This window comes from Sinocyclocheilus grahami, unplaced genomic scaffold (genome assembly GCF_001515645.1).
Source record: "Sinocyclocheilus grahami isolate Dianchi unplaced genomic scaffold, SAMN03320097.WGS_v1.1 scaffold253.1, whole genome shotgun sequence".
Lineage (NCBI taxonomy): Eukaryota > Metazoa > Chordata > Actinopteri > Cypriniformes > Cyprinidae > Sinocyclocheilus > Sinocyclocheilus grahami.
In genome coordinates this window covers 1,115,844-1,140,737 of record NW_015505432.1, presented here as the reverse complement: position 1 = coordinate 1,140,737, position 24,894 = coordinate 1,115,844, and the positions used below count along the sequence as shown (strand labels likewise).

Genomic DNA, 24,894 nt, shown 5'->3' with positions numbered 1-24,894 from the left:
GTTGATTTGTTGTTCACAGTGTATGGTAAAGAAAATCTTGAAATGATCCGTAGATTTAGCATTTTATATGATTCATCTGTAATCTGCAATGCAGCATACTAACATTACGAAAGCACCTTTAATAGAGTAGTAGACTGTAACAGTGTAATGGAGCAGTTTCCAAGCTGGGCTCCTATAAGCGTCACGTTAATTACGAAACACGATTATTGCCAAGAAAACCGAAGTCCTGTGGAGATGAGTGGATTATTATATCGCCATAAAATCTGTTATTCTGTGAGTAGGATGCCATGAACCGACAGCATCGCAAATCCGCCTCTTAGAACATGCGTGTCAGCCAGCAGCACACAGCACAACCAACCCTCAGCGCTACACGCTTGTTCCTCTCACTGCTGATTGGTGGATTCCATTTTTCTCCCCCCGAGCCGCAGAGCCATTGGTCGCTACCGCTGTCAATCAGCCCGGCCCCGCCTCCAGGGTTTGTTTGGGTAGAGTTGATCGTTTTTTCATTCTTTCTGTCGCGGCTGTGGGTTGGAGCCGCTGTCCCTGGGCTGGCACGTTCCTTCGTATTTATTTCTCATCTTTTGATTCGACCCCCCCCACTAAATTCTGCAAGCAGGCTTCCCGACCGAGCATCAGCCGCCTGCTGCTTCATTTTGATAGTCTCAAATTCCCGTCAAGAGAAATAATAAAGATGGCGGTGAGCGGGATGTCGGGGTCGGTCGTTGCCCGGCTCGAGGGCCGAGAATTCGAGTATCTGATGAAGAAGCGCTCGGTCACCGTCGGTCGGAATTCGTCTCAAGGCTCCGTGGACGTGAGCATGGGCCATTCGAGCTTTATTTCACGGAGGCACCTCGAGATTTTCTCCGCCGGCGAGGCTGGAACGGGAAGCGGAGATTTCTACCTTCGATGCCTCGGCAAAAACGGGGTGTTCGTGGACGGGGTGTTTCAGAGACGAGGGGCTCCTCCTCTCCAGCTTCCCCACATGTAAGCTAACGACTGCCGGTAGGATTTAGGCCAGCGCCAGCCGCGTGAAGGCGTTTGCGACGATCGCTCGCGCTATTTGTTTTGTTTCGCGAGCAGCACGTGTTGATTATGACAACCGCCACTAACTCGCGTCTCGCGCTAGAGCCTTCGATTAGCACAACAGCTAACCATTGCCCTCAGTCTGTTTACACAACACTAGTCACAACGCTCGAGGGTTACTTTTGCTTTTGTCGTTATCTTTAGGAGCCGACCCTAAAGGATATTAATGGCATCTTTCCTGTAAGATTCCAGCATAACGAACGACCGCAGTACTGTTATTATTGCCAATATGATAAAAATCCTCTGGTCAGTGTGTTTTGGGTTCATTCAGTACTTGATGCCCTCAGCTGACCCAAATCTTGCAAGTTAATAAAATGTGTGACGTATGCTTGGGGCACTAATTAAATGAAAGGATCGGAAATGGTGATCCGAAACAATAGCCTGGTTAATATAATTCATGTTTTATGCATTCTAATGAATGATTATGTTTTTGTCTATTGTAGTCACACGTTTTAACGCAGAATTTGACCTTGCATTCAATGGCATTGGCGTGCATGATTACAAAGCTGCATTGTGTACATTCATTTACAGTTTTTTTTACATTTATAGTGATTCCATTTTTATATGTATGATGGATGGCAAGTTATGACATTGTGTTTTATTGTTGCAGAGGGGTGCGTCTGTATCTCGTGAGCTTCACTTCAAATCATAGTTATTAATCCCACTTAGTTCACAGCTGAGCACTTTTTTACATGCTTTGTGTATGGTGTGAAATGTGAACGCACTGCAGGGTTATTGTGTTGAATGGTGGTTAGAGGTTCAAATATATTTCTTATGGTAAAATGTGTCTGTTGTGTAATCGGGTCAAGCTGGTGTCCATATATAAACCGGCTCTACTTTTGTATTCTGTTGCTGGCTGATTTGTGTATCAGCATGTCTGCTGTATTTTTAATATGCTTCTCCATCAATGCGTAAGTGGTTGAAATTCCAACTCTGTTCCCTATTTTGTAGGTGCACTTTCCGATTTCCCAGCACAAATATCAAAATTACATTCACTGCCTTGTCCAGCGACAAGAGAGACCGCAGGAACGCGCCGGAGTCTCCTGTGAAAGCGGTCCAACCCCAGATCTCGCCGCTGACCATCAACATTCCAGACAACATCGCCCACCTGATGAGTCCCCTCCCGTCTCCAACAGGTACAATCAGGTAAGCGCATCTGCTTCAACGTCTGTGTCATCATCTCATACTGACCTTTATTCCAAGGGCCTTATGCTTACTTTTGCATTTAGTCATTTAGCAGACGCTTTTATCCAAAGCGACTTACAAATGCGGACAACAGAAGCAATCAAAACCAACAAAAGAGCTATAATAAGCAAGTGCTATGACAAGTCTCGGTTAGCCTAATGCAGTACATGTAGCAAGGTGGTTTTTTTTAAATATAAGAAATAAAAAGAAAAGTAGATAGAATAGAGAAAGCTAGTGTTAGAGGCCTCTTTTTTTTTTTTTTTTTTTAAGAAACGAGCAGTTAGAAAACGAATAGAGAGTGCTAGAGTTAGAGGGTCAAAAAAAGATGGAAGAGATGTGTTTTTAGCCTTTTCGTGAAGATGGCTAAGGACTCAGCTGCTGGGATTGAGTTGGGCTGAGCATTCCACCAGGAGGGAACGGTTAATGTAAAAGTCTGTGAAAGTGATTGTGTGCCTCTTTGGGATGGCACAGTAATGCGCCGTTCACTTACAGAACGCAGGCTTCTAGAGGGCACCTATAAGTGTCATTAGGAAGTCTTGTAAATCTCAGATTTAATTATGCTTTTATTATTTGTCGTTTTTCTTCAGCGCTGCCAACTCCTGTCCGTCAAGTCCTCGAGGTGCGGGACTGTCCAGTTATAAAATGGGTCGGGGTCTCACAGCTGATCTCATCAATGAAAACTCCCAATCTGAAAATGACAAGGAAGCATCTGGAGGAGACAGTCCAAAAGTACGAGATGTTTTAAAAATGCATGCTGCCACGTAGAATAATGATGTCTTGTTTATAGGGCTGCGCGATAAATCGCATGCGATTATTTAATACGCATCTCGTCAGTAAAGCCGGTTCTGTAATCAGCGGTAAATCTCTATCACGTGCGGGCTTTCACATGGAGAAGCATTTACTACACCGAGCCGTTGTTCACTGACAAGCTGCACAAAACCATGATCATATTTTGCGCAGGTTGTCAGTGAACAATGGCTCTGTGTAGTTAATGCTGCTCCGTGTGAAAGCCCGCACGTGATAGAGATTTACCGCTGATTACTGAATGGCTTTACTGACAAGATGCGCGTTCGTGCAGCCCTACTTGTTTATCACTGTTCCTGTGGACATTTCTGAAACCGATCGGTCAAATCTGAAATGCAGTAACCTGTCCAATGCTCTCTTTCTTGTCTTTAACAGGATGACTCCAAGCCTCCTTACTCGTATGCACAGCTTATTGTTCAGGCCATCACAATGGCACCAGACAAACAACTAACACTGAATGGAATATATACCCACATTACTAAGAATTATCCTTATTACAGGACGGCAGACAAGGGCTGGCAAGTGAGTGTCAATCAGCTCTTCTGTGTGCAGTGTCTTGAGACGGTTTAGTCATTTAATGTAATTAGTCATTGTTTTAGTGTTATTGTATGTCTGTGTGGTTGAGGTGAACTTGTTGAGCAGACTAATTTATTATTTTTCCTTTTTTCCTTTTTTATTTTTTTACTTATTGTTTCGGAAGATCCACAAAATGTATACAGTGTTGATAGTAACAGTTTTTTTTATGGAGTTGAGTGTAACAAGCACTTGTTAGTAGCTTTCTGAATTAGTGAGAATATCTAAAGAGGTCATCCCATGAGGATTCTCAGTGCTTTCTTTGTGCTTTTGATATAAAAACTTTCTGTCAGACTGATGGGTACATCAACGCATGTTCATCTACATTTATAAGTTAAAGAAGATAAAGCTATTGTCCCTTAATGACCAAAGAGCTGAGAAGTAGGGTTGGGTATTGTTTTTTTTTGTTTTTTTTCTTCCGATACCGGTGCCAAATCGATACTTATTAAAAAATAAATAAATACAAATTCCTCAAAAATGATGGGTTGGCCGTTAGCACTATGAACACATGATGTCTGTTTTATTCATACTGGATGCACCCTCGCACAGAAAATCCACATATCCAGTCACAGAAGTAGCAGAACTCATGACCCTCCAGGAAATCCCTTATACGGACAAAGGCATTGCTATTATAGCTGTAACTGAGTAAACAGAACATATATACGTTTTGAATGATAAAACAAAGACAATAAACACTCGACTGCGACAATATAGTTTATCTGTGTTATTCAAGCAATCTCCGGTATTTTCATAACAATTAAGTATATTTATAATCCATTGCTAATCGATGTATTCTTTTTAAAGTAGCCTATGGAACATATTTTCTGCCTCATTCTGTGACAAGAAGCCACATTAGATCACAAAAGGGAAGCATTTGACTGGTGTTGTGGAGTAAAAAGATTATAATGTTCTCTTTTGTTGGACAACTAGTTTAGAAATGTGAATACAAGGGAAGTTTAGCTTTAGGCATTTTAATTTAAGCATGTTTAGCTTAGTTAACGGAAGGCTACCTGCTGCCATCAGAGCAAGTGTAATTGCTGCATTCACGCACTCCTCGGATGCTCTCGTTTCCCGAGTTGTGCTTTTTAAGTCGGAATCTGAAAACAACATGGACACTCGCGTAGTCGCGTTACTACAAAGATTTGTTGGATTTGTAGTATTAGAGGTTTCCGACTTGAGTTCATGTGCATTTTCTCAGTCGGGAAATAATTTTTCACGTGCGGTGCCGGTGATGATGATGCTTACGTCTGTTTTGGAGAGCCAGAGGACAAATATTTAAATTATATACCCACATTACTAAGAATTATCCTTATTACAGGACGGCAGACAAGGGCTGGCAAGTGAGTGTCAATCAGCTCTTCTGTGTGCAGTGTCTTGAGACGGTTTAGTCATTTAATGTAATTAGTCGTTGTTTTAGTGTTATTGTATGTCTGTGTGGTTGAGGTGAACTTGTTGAGCAGACTAATTTATTATTTTTCCTTTTTTATTTTTATTTTTTTACTTATTGTTTCGGAAGATCCACAAAATGTATACAGTGTTGATAGTAACAGTTTTTTTTATGGAGTTGAGTGTAACAAGCACTTGTTAGTAGCTTTCTGAATTAGTGAGAATATCTAAAGAGGTCATCCCATGAGGATTCTCAGTGCTTTGTGCTTTTGATATAAAAACTTTCTGTCAGACTGATGGGTACATCAACGCATGTTCATCTACATTTATAAGTTAAAGAAGATAAAGCTATTGTCCCTTAATGACCAAAGAGCTGAGAAGTAGGGTTGGGTATTGTTTTTTTTTGTTTTTGCTTTTTAAGTCGGAATCTGAAAACAACATGGACACTCGCGTAGTCGCGTTACTACAAAGATTTGTTGGATTTGTAGTATTAGAGGTTTCCGACTTGAGTTCATGTGCATTTTCTCAGTCGGGAAATAATTTTTCACGTGCGGTGCCGGTGATGATGATGCTTACGTCTGTTTTGGAGAGCCAGAGGACAAATATTTAAATCGATCATGGCAATGAAATCTGCGTTCTGATTTGGTTCTAGTACATACCGGTTACATAGGTACCAGTGCCATATTGGTACCGGGTTTCGGTACCCAACCCTACTGAGAAGTACTCCAAGCCTCTGCTCTACTGATTGTGTGTAGCACCTAAAGCTCTGCAGACCCTTCTGAAGGATCTCAACATTTTTTTTTTAAGCATGGCTGTTGCTTGTTTCAGTCTGACTCTTACCGTTTGTTTGGCACATTTCAGTGCACATTACACATGCTGTCAGGATGTAATGCAGACTTTTCAATGAGGCTGTTATTGAAAGATGGGACAGAAACGACACCAAACTCTCAAGCCACAGAGCCGGAGAAAGGGAGCGGTGCTATGGCTGGGAAAATAAATTGATGCATTGCGAATCGAGAAATGATTCGGCATCGATTCTGAGATTTTCCGAATGCATCGCGATTCTTTCTTGAGTCGATTCTGAGCTTAGTTTTGAACAGCAGATGGCGCTGCATGCTTTAGAAACAGCCGTACTCTGCTTGTTTCCAAATCCTTTCACCCACTTGAACATAAAATAATCATTCATAAAATTTGAAAAGGTTGAAGCAAATTACAAGGGTGTTCACAGTTGACTGTGTTTACGTTAATCTCGCGTCATAAAAGCATTCTGAGCTGAGGTGAAATTCAGTGGTGGACGAAGTACACAAATCAAGTACTTGAGTAAAAGTACAGATCCATATAATAAGATATTACTCCAGTAAAAGTACTCCGTTTTCAATTTTACTTGAGTGAAAATACAAAAGTACTTGATTTTTTTTAATGTACGTAAGTAAAAAGTACCGATAGATGAATGTTTATTTTGCAGTTTTATATAGGCTACTTTTATCATTTTAATTTTATATTATCATTTTTTTTTTTTTTTTTATAATCCTTCTTCTCAAAATACCTGGGATTTTCCCAAAATAACCAATAAGGAAATAATTAATATAATAAGGAAAATATAATTCGATTTTCATAATTTTTTTTTCTTCTCAAACCTTGTCTGTGGTGTAAAAACACCCCTGGCCAAATGCCCCCAGAGGGCATCACTTCCCACTTTGATAATTACTGTAGTTACCATGTTCTGAACATCACATCCTTTCTTTTTCCCTCAGCTGTAATCTATCTAGGTGGTTGAATAAAAATACTTGGACTTTATTTTTTTAATTAGCTCGTTAGCTAGACAGTTAGCATCAGCTAACATTATTGACTTATTTTCAGCATGGTTATGAAGAAAGATGGGACAGAAACGACACCAAACTCTCAAGCCACAGAGCCGGAGAAAGGGAGCGGTGCTATGGCTGGGAAAATAAATTGATGCATTGCGAATCGAGAAATGATTCGGCATCGATTCTGAGATTTTCCGAATGCATCGCGATTCTTTCTTGAGTCGATTCTGAGCTTAGTTTTGAACAGCAGATGGCGCTGCATGCTTTAGAAACAGCCGTACTCTGCTTGTTTCCAAATCCTTTCACCCACTTGAACATAAAATAATCATTCATAAAATTTGAAAAGGTTGAAGCAAATTACAAGGGTGTTCACAGTTGACTGTGTTTACGTTAATCTCGCGTCATAAAAGCATTCTGAGCTGAGGTGAAATTCAGTGGTGGACGAAGTACACAAATCAAGTACTTGAGTAAAAGTACAGATCCATATAATAAGATATTACTCCAGTAAAAGTACTCCGTTTTCAATTTTACTTGAGTGAAAATACAAAAGTACTTGATTTTTTTTAATGTACGTAAGTAAAAAGTACCGATAGATGAATGTTTATTTTGCAGTTTTATATAGGCTACTTTTATCATTTTAATTTTATATTATCATTTTTTTTTTTTTTTTATAATCCTACTGCTCAAAATACCTGGGATTTTCCCAAAATAACCAATAAGGAAATAATTAATATAATAAGGAAAATATAATTCGATTTTCATAATTTTTTTTTCTTCTCAAACCTTGTCTGTGGTGTAAAAACACCCCTGGCCAAATGCCCCCAGAGGGCATCACTTCCCACTTTGATAATTACTGTAGTTACCATGTTCTGAACATCACATCCTTTCTTTTTCCCTCAGATGTAATCTATCTGAATAAAAATATTTGGACTTTTAGCACCAGCAAGCTCCTTAGCTTCAGCTGACATTATTGGCTTATTTTCAGCATGGTTATGAATGAATAAACATTTATATTTGTCTACTCTGCTAGTTGATCCAGATACATAGTAACTTAGGCTATGTGTGCTGACAAACAATATAAAAACAGACGTCACATAGGACTAAATGCATAGCACTTTAGTAAAACTGCTAACGTTACATCAGCGGGGAAGATGAACGTGCATGAGCTATTTTATTGTTTTTTGACCTAAAACATAGAGACTCTGATGTTAATGTGTCTGCATCAAGCATTTCAGTGGGCTTAAACATGTCACCCTTTACAGCAAATTTAGTTTATAAACAACTTTGACCTAAATATGATTTTCAGTTACAATAATTAATCCTAAAATTCGACATTAGTAACTTACGTTTAACAGCATCAGACGCGCGTGCGCTGACAAGATCTCCCGGTTCTTGTGAATTCAGTTCACTGGAGACTCGCACTAAACGGATCATTTGAATCAGTGAGTTGTCAACTCGAGAACAGCTGCAATAATTCCAATTCGTGAATGAATCGTTTGGTGCGATTTGAAAACTGATTTAACGGGTTTATTGAAAAGAATCCGTTCATTCATGAATCAGACACCGCTTCGTGTCGGAGCATGTGATATATTATAAGGAGTAACGATAAGTTTTATGAAATGTAGTAAAGTAAAAAGTACGATCTTATGCTTTGGATTGTAGTAAAGTAAAAGTAAGTTACTCAAAATAAAACTACTCCAGTAAAGTACAGATACTTGAAAAATGTACTTAAGTACAGCAACGAAGTAAAACTACTTAGTTACTGTCCACCACTGGTGAAATTAACGTTACATGACTCGCACAAGCGCTCTTTAGCACTCCTCTTCATGAGCATTTGAGTGTGCGGATAAAAACTAGATTAGAGCTCCATCTGCTGTTAAAATCTAAGCTCAGAATCGCGATGCATTCGGAAAATCTCAGACTCGATCCACGAATCGATTCCGCATCGATTTATCGTCCCAGCCCTAAAGGGTGCAAAGCTATTGCTCATTTTGCACACAAATAAAGAGTGTTCTACTGGAGCGTGATCATGGGGCAAAACTAACATTAAATTATTTTGCCACAAAAAAAACCTGTACCCGCTCTATAAGTGGATTTGCACATCGTCTCTTATTAACTGCTTCATCCTTACAAGTGTCAAATGAAGTTACATTTTTACCTTAAGCGGTTGCGAAAACGTTAACCTTTTTGTTGCTTTTTCACTCTCCCAGAACTCTATTCGTCACAATCTGTCTTTAAACCGCTATTTTATCAAAGTGCCCCGATCTCAAGAGGAGCCGGGCAAAGGCTCTTTCTGGAGAATAGACCCCTCATCTGAGGGAAAGCTCATCGAACAAGCTTTCCGCAAGCGCAGGCCGCGCGGTGTGCCATGTTTTAGGACCCCACTCGGGCCACTCTCATCCAGGTGATCATTAGTATTCTTCCCTTGTTGTTGCTGTAAGACTATTGTCATTTTTAGATGAACTGTTCCTAAATTGATGTAGTCACACTTTGTAACACAGACTTAAATTGCTCTTATATGCTTTTATGGTGGTGTGGGTCCCAGAGATTGAATGCTTTCTTCCCATGCTTTTAAACAAACAGGCCTTCATGAACAATGTACCTTGAGTTTATTCATACAGTTTTCTTCCCGTCTCATTTCAGGAGCGCTCCAGCGTCTCCTAACCACACGGGGGCACTGTCGGCCCACTCCAGCGGCGTTCAGACTCCCGACAGCTTATCAAGAGAAGGCTCACCTGTTCCTATGGACCCGGAGCCCACGCCTGCCTCTGCTCCTACTCCAGCCGTTCAGCCCAAATTAGCAGTCATACAAGAGGCTTGCTTTGCACAAAATGCTTCAGGTAAGGTCATTCCTCATGCACGAGTTAAAACATGGCCTTTGCTGAAATTAAGAGTAGTATAGGTATTGAGTATAATGTTCACCAATTGGTTGGTTCACTGGTGAATCAGTCTGAATCAAATCAGTTTTGAAGCATCCTTATCCAGATAACACAAATACCTGGAAAAGTCATGGAAATTCTTTAGTGAGACATTATGTAAGCCTTTAATGTGTTTAATGTAATAAACACATGGTCCTTTCCACCCTTTTTCAGTTATTTAATTTTAAAACAGCACATTGGTCTTGTAGTATCACATTTACTGTTGTTTGCTCGCTGTATAAATGAACCTGTAAATATGTAGCGTCCTTTAAATTTTAGAGAGATGCTAATCATCATGTGTGGGGCGTTGTTCTAGAGCAGTGGTTCTCAAACTTTTTACAGCGGCGTACCCCCTGGGGCATTTAACATTCTTCTGCGTACCCCCTCTCTTCCACTTAGACCGCAGTCACACCTTTTCTATTAAAGGACCATATTTGCACCCTTAAATTGATTTACAGGTGCATTTATTAGCTTTTATAGAGGCAAATATTTTCTATCCTTATTAATTTTGTCATGTTTTATGTCATATTCTTAACATTTCATTAAGTGTATTATTAACAGTGTTGGGGAAAGTTACTTTTAAAAGTAATGCATTACTATATTGCGTTACTCCATAAAAAAGTAACTAATTACGTTACTTGGTTACTTTTTATGGAAAGTAATGTGTTATGTTACTTTTGCATTACTTTTTAAATCTGGACAGGGCTTGCTTGTTTGATTTTAAAATAAAAAAGTTATTTTTTGCAAATATAAAAACCTTTTCACACCAAAAGTGAAATGAATAAGCTGAAGGGAAAGTACATTTACGTCTGTACAGTAGAACGCAGAAGAAAATTTCAACACACTTCAGCAATAAAAAAAAAACTAAAATGTTTGTCTAGAGTAATTTTTGCTTATTAGTACGGTTGAACTGGATCATCGAAGGTCAGAAGCAAAGACATCGGTTAATAGAATGGGATTAAATACATAAAGGATGTTTCTGTTGTTTAACATTTAATTATTGCAGGTCTGCGTCATATTCTGAGTTGCATTATTTTTATTCATTTTGAGGAATACTGAATCTTTTTTTTTTTGTGCGAGATGAATTAATGCATATTCATATTTATTTTAGAACTACAGTAACATCTGATTTCTCTCAACATGGGGACAGGAGAGCTGTCAGTCAATAAATTGAAAAAAAAAAAGTAACTTGCGTTACTTATTTGAAAAAGTAACTCGGATATTCTCTTGTAAATGAAAAAGTAATGCGTTACTTTACTAGTTACTTGAAAAAAGTAATCTGATTACGTAACTTGCGTTACTTGTAATATATTACCTCCAACACTGATTATTAATATAATAAATAAAGCAATAAATTATGGCAAATCGAAGTGATACTTGTAAATTTACAAATTAAACAATAGGTGGCGGCAAGTCGCTGTCTTAATGAGTCAGGCGTCGCTTCATTCATTCAGTAAGGAAGTAAAATGCTGTAGTTATGAATGGGTTATTAATCACTGACTCTCCAAATCGTTCAAAGCCGCAGATTCGTTCACTAACGAAACTGCTGTATGATGCTTGGAGACGCACACCAGATGATACAGATTTCGTTGGAACTATTATTTCGTTGCAAAATGGAACAAACATGACAATATTCTGTTCAAAATGTAGGCTGCATTCAGCCGCCATCCTATCACATGCATGCTGCTTGTGTGGATGCAGTCAGTTTTGACCGCAAAAAATGAGGTAAGCTGATTGGATATCATGTATTTGACCGTTTACGGCACCCCAGTTTTCCTGTTTTTACATTAGAAGCGGCATTTTGCTTGTCAGAAATGCGTTCCGTTTTAATGTTGCTTTAAGTTGGGGTATTAAATGAATGCCAAAACACCGAATTTTGTTCGCGTACCCCCCACCGTCATCTCACGTACCCCCAGGGGTACATGTACCCCAGTTTGCGAACCACTGTTCTACTGTCAGATTGTGTTTTCCCACTGCTGGTCAGCTGCATTTTAACCAAACATAAAACCACACAGGTTCGCCTCTCAACACCCAACCGGTTCTCATCACAGTTCAGCGGCAGCTACCGCACACCATCAAACCTGTGACCTACGCCGTCGCCACACCGGTGTCCACTCCCACATCCCAGCAGCCTGTCATGCAGACTGTCCATGTGGTGCATCAGATCCCTGCTGTTTCCATTGCGACCGTAACCGGACTGTCTACAGCCAACACGCATGTGCCAGAGCCTGTTTACACCCAGTCCAGCATCGTTAAAGCAGAATCGCATGAAAACGGAGAGCTCAAAGGTGAGCATACAGAATTAGAGATCTGCATGGAATTAAAACTTATATATTAAAAGCAGCGCTGTCTCTTTAAAACCTGATCACATGACGTGCATCTGACACATCCAGTTTTCTCCCAACTCTTTAAGGTTGGCGAGCGTCTGTCGGGCTGGTTTGTTTGGTGTGATCCACATGTCGCCTGACATCGGGCTCACGTCGGTGGCAGTTTGTCCAATTCAACATGTTGAGCCCCGACGCCGGATGTTCAGTTTAGCGAACGAGTCTGTGCAGGAGAATTAAAGCGAAAGTGATGAAACCTAGCAAGTAAATGCAGGCGGCACAGAGAGAAGGCTGTTCTAATGTTGTGTGATCTTACCCAAGCATTCCAATGTGCGAAAATTTTCATAACGTAGATTAAAATGAAGAAAGTTATCAACATAACTGATATTTAAAATGGTACGCAAGCACTGCTTTGTTTACGTTTTGTATATCTACGTACATCTCGTATATCCTTGCTTTGGTTTTTCCTTTTAAATGACGAATATATACTGTATTGGCCCGAATATAAGACGACCCTGATTATAAGACGACCCCCCTTTTCCAGAAGTACCTTTTGGAAAAAGGCTTTTTAAAAACCAAATCTTGTTTTTTCTCAGTAAAACACATTTTGTCTTCAATTTTCATATTGCGTATTTTTCCTATTTTAATTTTTGTTTTGAAAGTATGGTAAAAACTGGTAAAATGTACCAACAATCACATTTAAAAAAAATATACACTTTTTGTTATACCATTAAAAAAAAAAAAATAACACGGTAGCCCATCTGAATTAGGACATTTAAGCTATCCATCTAATAGTAGCCTACCAAAATCTTATTAACAGTAGAAGTTAAATCTTACCGTAGTCTTCAAATCTGGGTACTGTCTTACGTTTTAAAATCACAAAGGGAGTTTGGTCCCATCAGGCTAACGTGACAGTCACGACTCATGCACCTGTAAGCTTTTCTTTTTCTTTTGTTTTTACTCGCGATCTTTACAACATACATTACGTATTTCATGGCACACTCGTTTTATGCGTATTTGGCGCCACCTATTGTTGTGGGTGTATTGACATGTCTTGACAAAGTCTAGACCCCGAATATAAGACGACCGTGTTTTTTCAGATGTATTTCCAAGAAAAAAACATCGTCTTATATTCGGGTCAATACGGTAATATTGATAGCTGCTGATATAGGCCGCTCATTCCAGAACGCACGTGTTAGTTTGCAGTCGGCTGTAGTATGTGTAGTGTGTTCAAGTGCAGATTTTTGTCTGACGCTGCCGAGGCGACAACACCCATCGGCTTTCGCCGCTAGTTCTTTGAAGTCGGCTTGGTGTTTCCCGGCCTTTAGATGCTAATTTTTGTCCATGTATCTATTTATTTGGTGAAAAACCTTGTAATCAGTGGTCTGACTATTCCTTAAATGTTTGTCAGAATTTGTTCGTCCATCTTGGCTCAAAGCCACTTGCTGAACGTTTTTTTTTTTTTTTATTTTGAGTTAAACTCGCGCCCAGTTCTTTACTTATGGGGCAAGTAAGGGGTTATGAACTGAGAAACCCAAATTCCCTTGATCTTTTGACATATAAGAGGTCATTGTGCTATAAAACATCCTGTAAGTTTCAGAACTCAAAACTTTGTCGTTAGTCTACAGCTATATTGAAGGCAGTCTGCCAAAACGACAACTTTTGGAATGTTCTTCTCTGATGAAATAGTGTGGATAAGCGCCACCTTGCAGAAGAAGCTTGACATCAATGTCAGTATGCACATGGTGTTTACAAGGGGCGAACACGCAGGTCTACGCAGAAGCCAAACGATAAAGATGACTCTGAAGACAACAAGGTGCTGTGCAGTGCCGGGTTGTGGGAAAAAAAACGTATTTGCATTGCCTTCCTTCTGATCCCAATGTTAAAATGAGTTTTGGGATCATTATCTTCATGTTTTAATGGGATTTTCAAAATATTGAAACTAAAAGGCGATGCTGTGCCGACTATATTGTTTCCGAGAGTCTCGTCACAACACACAAGTATGAGTAACTGTTTTTATTACGTGATCACTATTGCTTTGTCTGTTAAACAGATCGTTTGATATGTACTGAGTATTTATGCGTTTTTAACCTAAATCACATCTGAGAAGGACGTAGACTGTCAAACATATACAAGTCACTCATAGCAGTGGGCGTTTACTTCCAAGTCGGATCGTTCTGATGAGGGGGGGTCAAAAACAGGACAGAAAATAGCCTATTACTTCAAAATTGTTTTTTGATGTAAAAATCTTGATGACATTATAAGTGGACCTCAGAAAACAATGCAAAATAAAAAACGGAGGCAGTTCATGATCCCTTTAATATTTCAGTTGAATTTAGGGATGTCAACGATTAATCGACGATCAATTAATTGTCGATAAGAGATGTAATCGATTAAATCTATCGATGGCCGATTAAGCAGGGTCTTTTGCAAAAATAATTGCAAAAGACCCTGCTTTTGCAATTAACCCCTTGAAATTAGAGGGTGAGGATTTGGGAAAAGAAACCAATATTAAAATCATGGAAATTCGTGACCAACCCGCAAGACGGAACACAAAGCCACGTATGGATTGATTTAAATTTATGGGCTCGAACAAAAGAAAAAAAAAAATTCCAAAAGCATAGTGGCGGTGTAACATTTGCCTGCAAACCAATTATTTCTCTAATAAACAAAGCTTTGTACCTCACTTGTCATACTACTCGAAAAAATGTTTCATGTGAGCAACAGTGTGTTTTGCCGTAGGCTACTGCTGGTGGAAGGGTGTTGTATTGTATTCACTGACTGTGCGGTACAGCGGCAACGCACTAGTAACGTTTGGGATCATTTTATTTTAAATGCCGATAATGTCATTTGCAAACATTGCTATTGTGTTTTAAAATACAACAACGAGCACCATGGAACCATTTCAATTTGTGATGTTTCCAACATCAGTGAGTAATCCTGCTAAATAATCATGATCTCACTATTAAAATAATGAGAATTCAAATTTTTGCTGCAAATGAGTAGGACTAGTGTTTATGATGCAGAAATGTCAATAAAGACATCTTATGCCGGGTTCAGACTACGCTATATTTTTGTCGGTCACGATAGTCACTTTGTCAGATTACATAATTTTGACTCCTAAAATCTTGTCGTGTCGTGAACAAGAAACATGTCAGACTACACATTGCTTCCTGACCATTCATCGCGTACCGTCTTTAACGACGCATGTTATGTCATCGAGAAGGCGGAACTAGCGACTGAGTTCCGAAAACAAGAGTGTAAACATTCCTGAAGCGCTTCCGCTATAGTTCGCCTGCATTTTTCTTTCTTTGTTCTGTCGTGGTAGTCCCTCGATGACACATCATAAAGGCAGGAGTACTGTTGCCACAGCTCCACGAACCTTTCCTCCATCTCATAATTCCACCTAGCAGCACCATCATCTCTCTTTCGTTTCGCCATGTTTGAAACCTGTGTATGAAAGAGTTTCTGTGCTGCTATTGGTCAACGTCACCAATGTGACAGAACTCGTCGTGGACGACAGAAAAAAAAAAAATAAACATGCTGGTCTTTCTGTCGTGAAGCATCGCAGACGTGGAATCGGTTGTCGTCCACTATGACACACTACACGTGCTGAAACGATGGAATCTTGCATCCAGACGCCCATTGTCGTTTACGAATCCCCACGACACCCTACGTCAAGCAAATCGTGGCAAAATCGGGCTAAAATCATGTAGTCTGAATCGGGCATTAGCCTTTAAAGAAATGAAATGCTGTCCCTGGTGGTTGATTTTAATGTTAGGTTTAGGGCAGTCAGGACAGTTTGCACATAACCGGAAAAGAGCTACATTTTCACTAGTGCTCACAGGCTTCTGGCCCACACTCCTCTATATGGTTATGGATCTATAAAAATCACAGACTTCCCATCAGCACATTTGTGTGTTTTTACGAACTGATGTAATATAGTTGGCAGTTTCTAGCTTTGAACCCAGAGCGTTGCTTTAGCGTGTCTTGCGCACAGCTAACGCGATCCGTCTGCTGTTTTTCAGCGAGTTCTCTGCACATGCTGGCGACCCACGCCTCGGCCTCAGCGTCTCTACCAACCAAACGGCAGAACGGAGACCAAGCAGAGCAGCCTGACACCAAAAGAGCCAAGACTGAAGATGGAGGGGACACCGTCTCCGTCACCGTGGAGAGAGACCAGCAGAACGCCACTGACTAGGGCAGCCATGTCGCGACCTTTGACCTCAACCCATTTTTTTTCTCCCCGCCAGCCACGCACCTGCTGCAGCCACATCATCTGTTAATGAATCCAAGGTGCCAAATAGTGAGGTGAGATGAATGTCAGTGGATTTTGGAGAGAAGTAACGATTAAAATCGGGGAGGGACGGTGGGCCTTTTACATGATTAGGTAAATACTCACAGATATATGCACACACATATATTAATATAGCCTACTTGAAGTTATAAAATGAAATGTATTGTGGGTGTAACCCAGCAGAGAAGGTCTCCATCACTATGAACTCTGGGCTGAACGTGGATGGAGAGCAAATAGACGAGCCCCCTTTGCGTTACCGAACAAACGGCCGGCCAATGACCAATATAAATATTAACGTAATGTCACGCATGCGTATCAGATGTGTGCTCGAGATTCTTGAACATTTGCATTCGACTGAAAAGACAGGTCAGATATGGACTTGCCAAACATCGTTTAACACCGATTAGCTCTTAAAATGTGAACCTGCTCCTTATTTCAGCTTCATATTCACAGATGGAAAAATTTGTGTTTTTTTTTCTCTTGGGCAAAGGGAAATGTGGGGAGGTTTTTTTTCCTGTATCATGGCAGCTAGCTACCATGTCCACCTACCTAATGCAGTCTTTAGTAGATATGCAGTATTTTGTCGTATGTGTACTTTAGGATCTTATTTGTGTGTGTTTCCTGAGGCACAAATACTCAACTTAACAAGCAGTGCTGAAGTGAGGTTGCTTTTTCTTTTAATTTTCTTTTCATTTTTAAAGACGTGGACTCGTGGTCATGGAAATGAATGTAGTTTCTTCATTTTTATTTGATTTATTTTTTTTTTTGTTCCCAGAAAAGAAAAAAAACACTATTGAGGGTTTGAGTTATTTGCTATTACATCATATCAAAATGATGTTTACTCGCGTCCTCTTTTTCATATTAGGTTTCCTGAAACGCTCAGGGTCTGAGCCTAAATTACTTGGATCCCAATAAAAGTTTGCTGAGGAATATTTGTAATGCTTGTTTTAACAGAGTTCATATAGTAGTCCATACGCAACTGCATATGACTGCTAGGGCTGTATCACTAATAACAGAAACAAGTGCAAAATCCCCAGAGTTAAATCAACTCTGCTCAGAGGACATATTGTCCCAATATAGAGTGTTAAAGCAACTCTGAAGCAGAGTTACCACTGTTGAGGATTATGTGATATGTTTTCATATCTAAAAGCCTGAGCTGTAGTTGTTCATCTTCCAACATTGTTAACAGCGGGTTTTCTTTATTAATGCTCACTCGTCAATTAATGAATTACATAATTATCCCATTAGCTTTAACTCGGCTTCTTTGTTACTCTGAAGATTGGGACAATGTGTACTCTGAGCAGAGTTGATTTAACTCTGGGGATTTAATCATAAAGCCAGAATAAAGGGGTTATATAAAACAATGCAGACATTTCAGAAGAATAAAATCAAGATTTATTAGAAATAACGAGAAGCTCCCATATCGTGTAAAATAACAAAAACAAGTAACTGGCCAAATCATTTTCTGACAACTCTTATTTAATAAGGATGAAGATCAAACACAAAATCTGAAATGCAACTTTCAGTATAAGTTAAAAGTACAAATGTATTGATCCTATGTAAAGTGCTCATTAAAAATCCCTGATTGATTAATGACTTCATTTCTCAAGTCAGTCCAAATATGAAGGTTTGGTTAAAACATTCCAGTCTTACTGCTGCTTTTCCTCGTCTTAGTCCGACTCTGACGAACAGAAGTAAAATGCACCTGAGACGAGAGAAGAACAGCATATCAAGTTTCACAAGTGTACGATATCCTCAAGACATTGAATCCATACAACAAATACTCGTGGAATACACATTAAGGTATACTTTTGAAATATAATCTTAAGTGTTTTTCAGTACTGGTCAAAACAAAAGTCTCAGGTCCACAACAGTTGACTTTTGTTTTTTTTAAGACTTTTTTTTAATTTTTTCCCCCCTCTTTTCATAAAACAGTAGGCCCACAAGAAGTCTGTCTTCATAGAACCTGTAGCTACAATGAGCTTGAACTTGTAAAGTTAAGTAATCAACACCAAACTGACCCTGAAGCAAATACTATGGAGTTATATAGGCCATTACTATTATGTTTTATAATGCCCCTGTCCCTCTCTCTCTTTCTTTTTGGTTGATTGAAGTATATCTAGCGATTCATTTCCATCCTGTTTATTTTCCTGCCTCCGTTCTGGCTAAATCGGCTTTTAATAATTCTAGGCCAGTGCATATAATAGATTTTCGTAATATAAAGATATGTCAATATTCTACAGCACGAGACAAGTTTTAAAAGTGAAATTGCTCGAGAAGAATGTCCCATATTAGGTTCTTTTCCAGAATGAACCGATAGCAGGTAAGTGTCAACGTACCAGTGTCTGTTCAGAGAAATCTCTCCGCTTTCCCGCTGCTCTGCAGGAACATCTCGGAGTTCTTCAGGATCTGCAGCTCCACGGTCTTCTCACTCGGTGGCGCGTCGTAAGCTGCATTCACGCATCCCGCTGTTCCGGAGTTTTCCCACGTTATCCGCTTCGGAGCGTGATGCGTCACATCGCCGTTCATCGACTTCTTAATGTTATCCGTGCACTTCTCGCTGTTCAGCCCCTTTTTGGACAGTCGCAACCAGTGCGCAAAGTTATCAAAAGTCCTCTTCTCCAGATCCTCAGAGGAAACTTTAATATTCCCAGTGTACCACATGATCCACCAGAAAAGACTGAGAAAAACTATTAAAGAACCAGTATAGATTAAGAAGTCTCCGTAAAATCTGCCATCCAATCGCAGATTGGCAAAAATGCCGACTAAAAGCAAAGCAAACCCGATTATATCAAATGTAACCCCGAGGACAAATAACGCGGCGCAGCCCCCAATACACTTAGGGGCCATTGTACACCTGAGTCTAGCCTACATGAAACAACGGGACTAAACGGACTCGTACTTCTCCTCTGGCATTTACTTTTCTTTACACCTGTGAAATACACCTGTTCGGAGCACCGCCCTGTATGTGACGTCACCAGAACGAACCTCAAAATGCGCGAGTGGTTTTGAGAACTAAACGTGCCGTGTGAACGCTTTTCAAATGTGCTGCTGCAGTCAGTGTTTGTAGCGTAAAGTCATGGGTTTCATTACCAGGGAACGCTTAAGTGGATGAGTCCAGAAAACACATGAATCAGTAGGCTGTAATATTACCAGAATTTGAAAAGATGGTTAAAAATATCGAAATGAGCTGTTGACACTTTAATATAGGCTACCTCTCAATCTCTACTCCAGCGATTCATTTTTCCTGCCTCCGTTCTGGCTAAATCGGCTTTTAATAATTCTAGGCCAGTGCATATAATAGATTTTCGTAATATAAAGATATGTCAATATTCTACAGCACGAGACGAGTTTTAAAAGTGAAATTGCTCGAGAAGAATGTCCCATATTAGGTTCTTTAACAACTGTAGCCTAACTTTTGTGTGAAAATGATTTTTATCCACTTTGCAAAACTGCGACAGTCCCTCAGTTGACTGAGGTTATTCTCAACACTCCTTATAATTGAAAACACCAATGTGTGAGGACAGATGAATGATTTAGAAGACACGCGATGTGTGAAGAAAAATGAAGGTACATTTCAAGTGTCGTTCTAGCTGTATATATTTAAAGATTGTAAAAATAGGATTCGCAAGTGTTTACAATACAAACATCCTAGCAATGAAATATTGAAAAAAATGACTAGGTTATTTTATATATATATATATATATATAAAAAAAAAAAATACAAAAATAAAGCTGTTGCTAATACGATCTGACCGACAGATGGCGCTAATGATCTTCGCAGACCGCGAGCAACTGCAGACATGCGATTTGTTAGAATTAAATAATAAAAAAAGGCACCACAAAGTGAGCAGAAACATTCATTTATATCTCCGTTTCTAATGTATGAGCACATTATAACAGCCTTTTTTTGTATAAAATAATCAATGTGAGAAGTGAAAGCATGTCTCAGTAATGTTTTATAGATCCCCACCACACTGTGGAGATATTCCTCCAGAAATGAGCAGCTGGCATTCAGAGTGAAGATGCCAGAGGATACAATATTTTGACTAGGGACAAGCATAATAAGGTGTTGGAAATAATTAAGTCCTGGGGGACAAAAGCTTGCTTTTTTTGAGAATTGAGTGGAACGTTAGGGTGAAAGAAAGTGACACGCAGTCTTTTTTCCTGACAGCAATATTAGGATGGCAACAATACATGCAAATGTTAATGTGCGAGTGACTGATCATGCAGTAAAACTGTCCCTTGAAGTCTTCACCAGTCGTGTGGAGATGATGTTCTGTCATTTCTTTACCTGAAGTTACCCTAAACGTGCTGTTTTGTGCTGCAGTTGTTGAACTAAGAGAAGCTGAACTCTCCGGCTTTGTCATAGACTGCATTGCAGGGTCAGAGTGGCCATTTTGTTGGAAGCTGTGAAATTCACAATAGCTATTATGTCATGTATCGAGCTAATCATTTATGTGAAGGAAGTAAATCATTCATTACTCAAGAGGAAAAGATTGTGCCAATGTGCTTTTAAAAGTTTGAATCTGCAGCCTGTGGAAATGTTTAAATTAATAATGCTTAAAAAAAAAGTTTTTACAACAATCCCTATAGCTTGCAGCAGTAATGTTTCTGTTTCTTCGAATCGATAGATGACATTCTCAGCACTAAAACATCTTGTAACATCTAAAATTGTTCATTCTTCGGTTACACTTTATTTTGATACACTAAAAAATGCTGGGTTGTTTCAACCCAATGTTGGGTCAAATATGGACTAACCCAACTGTTGGGTTAAAAAGCTAATTTAAAAATGTAACCAAAATTGAACCCAACAGTTGGGTTAGTCCATATTTGACCCAACATTGGGTTAAAACAACCCAGCATTTTTTAGAGTGTTGTCCACTTTAGACATTCTACTAACTATAAGTAACTTTGCAACTACATGTCAACTAATTCTCATTAATTTGCAACTACATGCCTACTAACTTATAGAGTAGACTGTTAGGTTAGGTTTAGGGTTAGTAGAATAAGTTGACATATACTTGCAAAGTTTCTCAGTATGTTGTGGACCCATCAAAATAAAGTGTTAGAAGATCTTAAGTTGACTGCTAGTTGACGTAGTTGCAGAGTTACTTACTGTTAGCAGAATGTCTAAAGTGGACTATCAAAATAAAGTGTTACCCATTCTTCCGTTTTGTGAGCCCCCCACACACTCATCACCGTCAGTCTCCGATTAGCCACCGTGGCCTTTCGCCCTCAAATCACTAATGAAAGCTTTTACAAGATCTCCACGGGTCCTAAAGCCTATTGGAAATGATGTCAAATATTTATTTTTCCTAGAACAGCTTTTGCGAAGAACTGATCTGCGCTGCATAATTCAGCGTCAGAAGATGAATTAAGACATAGACATCACACAGCGATCGCTCAGAGCTTGATCTCATTACACAAGAGATTCTCAGCAGAAGAACCAGAGCCGAGCACCAGATGTAACAAGACAAATGAGGTCTTTCACAGCTCTTTCCAATCAGGCCTCAGAATGGACCTCCGTTTACAGCAGGTGGTCCAAAACTTCACATTTCAAAATGTCAGATCTCAGCGCTTAGAGCTGGGGATCTTTCCAGAGCGTCTGCCTTTCTCCAAGTCTTGATTTCCCAAAGGATCTGTAGTCCTGACACACTTGAGCTTCCCCGAGCATTTAAGCAGACATGCCTGTTCTGCTATCAAAGGCATTGTTGCTCCCCGTTTCGCTTTCTCTACGCCTCTTACCTGCAACTTTCCCAAATCTGGGGATGTTTTATGTAAGAAATGACAGCCTGTGAAAGTATTTTGAGGAATCAGATGGTCCCCGGGACGAGAACTGCATTGCGTAGGCTACCAGTGAGTCTGCCGGCCTCATATCAAGGATAGTCGAGCTGCAAGGCTGTAATTTCTGGATCAGACTGTTGACGCTGAGGGCGAAGTGTGGGAGAGCAATTTTTTTGTGACTAGCTCGGGGTCAAAGTGCGCTGGTTCTTTGCTTCAGTCCAAGGTCGTTTATCTATGGATGACCACGCGGCTCTAAGCTCTCATATTCGCTAATCTGACAGCTGAGTGTTTACATTCGTGATCATCACCTTCCTGTGAGCGTTCAATATCAGCCGTGCCACAACCGCAGTGCAATAATTCAGGAAAAAAAGGAGTGGGAAGGAGGCTAATTAGTTTTTTTATTATCCGTCTCAGTGATGTCTTACTGGGTAGGATTTGTGTGGTTGTTGAAGAAATCCTTCGAATAGTAGCTAAAGTGTGTGCTTTTGCTGTATGTATGGATGCGTGTCAACAAAGCCGTGTATCTCATCTGACAGCGGCGTGATAAACGTCACTTCTTCTCGTGTTTTAATCAAGCTGAAAGACAATGCGCCGCCATCCCGTGACATGCTTTCATTGGCGGTTCTCAGTTAGACGGGCTCGACTGACTGGATGCAGATCGAATACATGTGTTTAGTTACAGAATGTATCTTCCCACCCCGCAGCAGCGTCGAGTGCAGCTCTGTCCTGTTCAACCCACACACAAAAGTTGATCCCCACGCGTTTGATTTAGCAAAGATAATCACAAGGCCTGCAGCTCGCGGAGAGAAAGAGAGATCAGTCTTATCTCGCCCAACAGATCCTCACACAGCAGGTTTATCTAAACGCGCAGTTGATTCATCCATCTGTGATGATTATGATTTTGTCATCATTCCTGGCTATTCTTTTTAAAGCTCTGGGGATATTTGTGAATTGAAGCCCACATGAGGTGCTTGGCTGCATGTACATGATTAAACCCCATTTGTACGACAAGGCTAATGTATCTTCTGCCTGCTGACAGGTATCCTGAATTGCGTTCCCAACTGAAACTGATGGAGTAAGACTTAAACCATCGCATTCATCAGGAGCCAACTTCAATTTACAACCTGTTAAAAGAAGAAAAGAGCAATCTATATCTCGAGGGCTAACAGACAATAAGCTTCAGGTAAATCACAACCATTTGCTAATAGCCTGCAGAATGTATTCTCACATGTGATTAGACAGAAATCTGCGTATTGCAGGATGCTTAGCATGGGGTCATGAACTGCCTTTTTTATTATTATTTTGTACTGTTCTCCGAGGTACACTTATAATATTATCAAGATTTTTACATCCAAAAACATAATAATCTAGAAGTAATAGACCATGTTCTGTCCTGTTTTTAACCCCCTCATCAGAACGCTCTGTTTGATAGGTGTGGCGGATTGTAGACTCGGAAGTAAAAGCCCACTGATATGATTGGCTAACAGTTGTGTGTATGTTTGACAGCCTACATCCTTCACAGATGGATGCTGCTTTTAGGTTAAAAACTCAGTATGTATCAAACGATCTGTAATAACGGACAAAGCAATAGTGATCACGTAATAAAACCAGTTACGCTAGTGTGGTGCGATATCAGATATAATATATTCGGCACAGCATCATCTTTTAGTTTCAATCTTTCTGAAAATACCACGTCGAATTGTGCCTTGTTTGTAAATGAATCAGCTGTAAAATGAAGTGAACAAAGGACCAAGTTTATCGTTTGGTTTCTGCATAGACCTGCGTTTGCTGCTTTTGTCATTTCCCACTATCTGCTTGAATCGGTGGGTGGGGCTAAACAGGCAGTGAAGTAGTGATTTTGATTTCTCAGCTCATGACCCCTTTAAGCTTTTTGATGCCATGGACCTCTAAATATATTAAAGGGGTCATATGATGCGATTTCAATTTTTCCTTTCTCTTTGGAGTGTTACAAGCATAAAGAAGATCTGTAAAGTTGCAAAGACTTAAGTCTCAAATCCAAAGAGATATTCTTTATAAAAGTTAAGAGTCAGCCACGCCTACCTAAAACAGCTTGTTCTAACACGCCCCCACATACCTACGTCACTATGTGGGAAGATTTGCATAACGCCGCCCAAATGTTCACGCAAAGAAAGAAGGCGTAACTTTTATTCTCGCTGTAGTATTGTTGTTGCCGCCGCCACCATGTCGTGAAGGCACTGTGTGGCTTTCCAAAAGAGGATGATATCTGCTTCGTCATGCCTGGAGCTGATCCGTGCTGGTTGCTGAGGAAATACAACAACTTTGCGCTGTGGATCGCCGGATCGGCTTTCACCGTGGACGAAGCGGAGTCCAGCCAGGGTCGTCACATGTGGTTGCCGCAAGCCTCTGTCATCGAATCCGCCGGCCGTGCCGTACTCAAGCCCTCCGGCCGTTCCTCACTCTAGCCCCCGGCCTCTGCTTACTGTAGGCCACCGTGTGTGACGCTGTGTTTTGTTGTGAAAGCGAAATTACTTTGTTTGGCTTTCCAAAAATGGACACGACTAGAAATCAGTGGTTAAGTTGTATTTACAACACTGTTCCAGAACACTTCAACCCAAATATTCAGATGTGTGCAGCACATTTTATGGAGGACTGTTTCCTGATCCTGGGAGAGTAGACTGCAATGCCGGCTGTTCTGACTCACAGACTGTAAGTACACAGATTGCAATGCAACGCGTAAAAAGACAGTA

The 24,894-nt window shown here is 40.0% G+C and overlaps 1 protein-coding gene across 1 annotated transcript; it reads left to right on the top strand.

Annotated features, from left to right (window-relative positions):
• The first annotated feature begins 292 nt into the window (after nucleotides 1-292).
• On the top strand, nucleotides 293-17,197 carry foxk2a (forkhead box K2a). The gene is made up of 8 exons (XM_016290019.1): nucleotides 293-984; nucleotides 2,035-2,229; nucleotides 2,856-2,997; nucleotides 3,448-3,594; nucleotides 9,050-9,243; nucleotides 9,483-9,679; nucleotides 11,773-12,045; nucleotides 16,110-17,197. The coding sequence occupies exons 1-8, from the start codon at nucleotides 692-694 to the stop codon at nucleotides 16,280-16,282; spliced, it is 1,614 nt and encodes a 537-aa protein (XP_016145505.1). The 5' UTR covers nucleotides 293-691; the 3' UTR covers nucleotides 16,283-17,197.
• Nucleotides 17,198-24,894: the final 7,697 nt, after the last annotated feature.

What these genes read in the sequence shown, in the direction of transcription:
- foxk2a (XM_016290019.1), top strand. Translation starts at nt 692, where the DNA reads ATGGCGGTGAGCGGGATGTCGGGGTCGGTCGTTGCCCGGCTCGAGGGC. An exon ending in CGGCAGACAAGGGCTGGCAA is followed by an intron (nt 3,595 to 9,049) that starts GTGAGTGTCAAT and finishes TCACTCTCCCAG; the next exon opens with AACTCTATTCGTCACAATCT. An exon ending in TGAAAACGGAGAGCTCAAAG is followed by an intron (nt 12,046 to 16,109) that starts GTGAGCATACAG and finishes GCTGTTTTTCAG; the next exon opens with CGAGTTCTCTGCACATGCTG.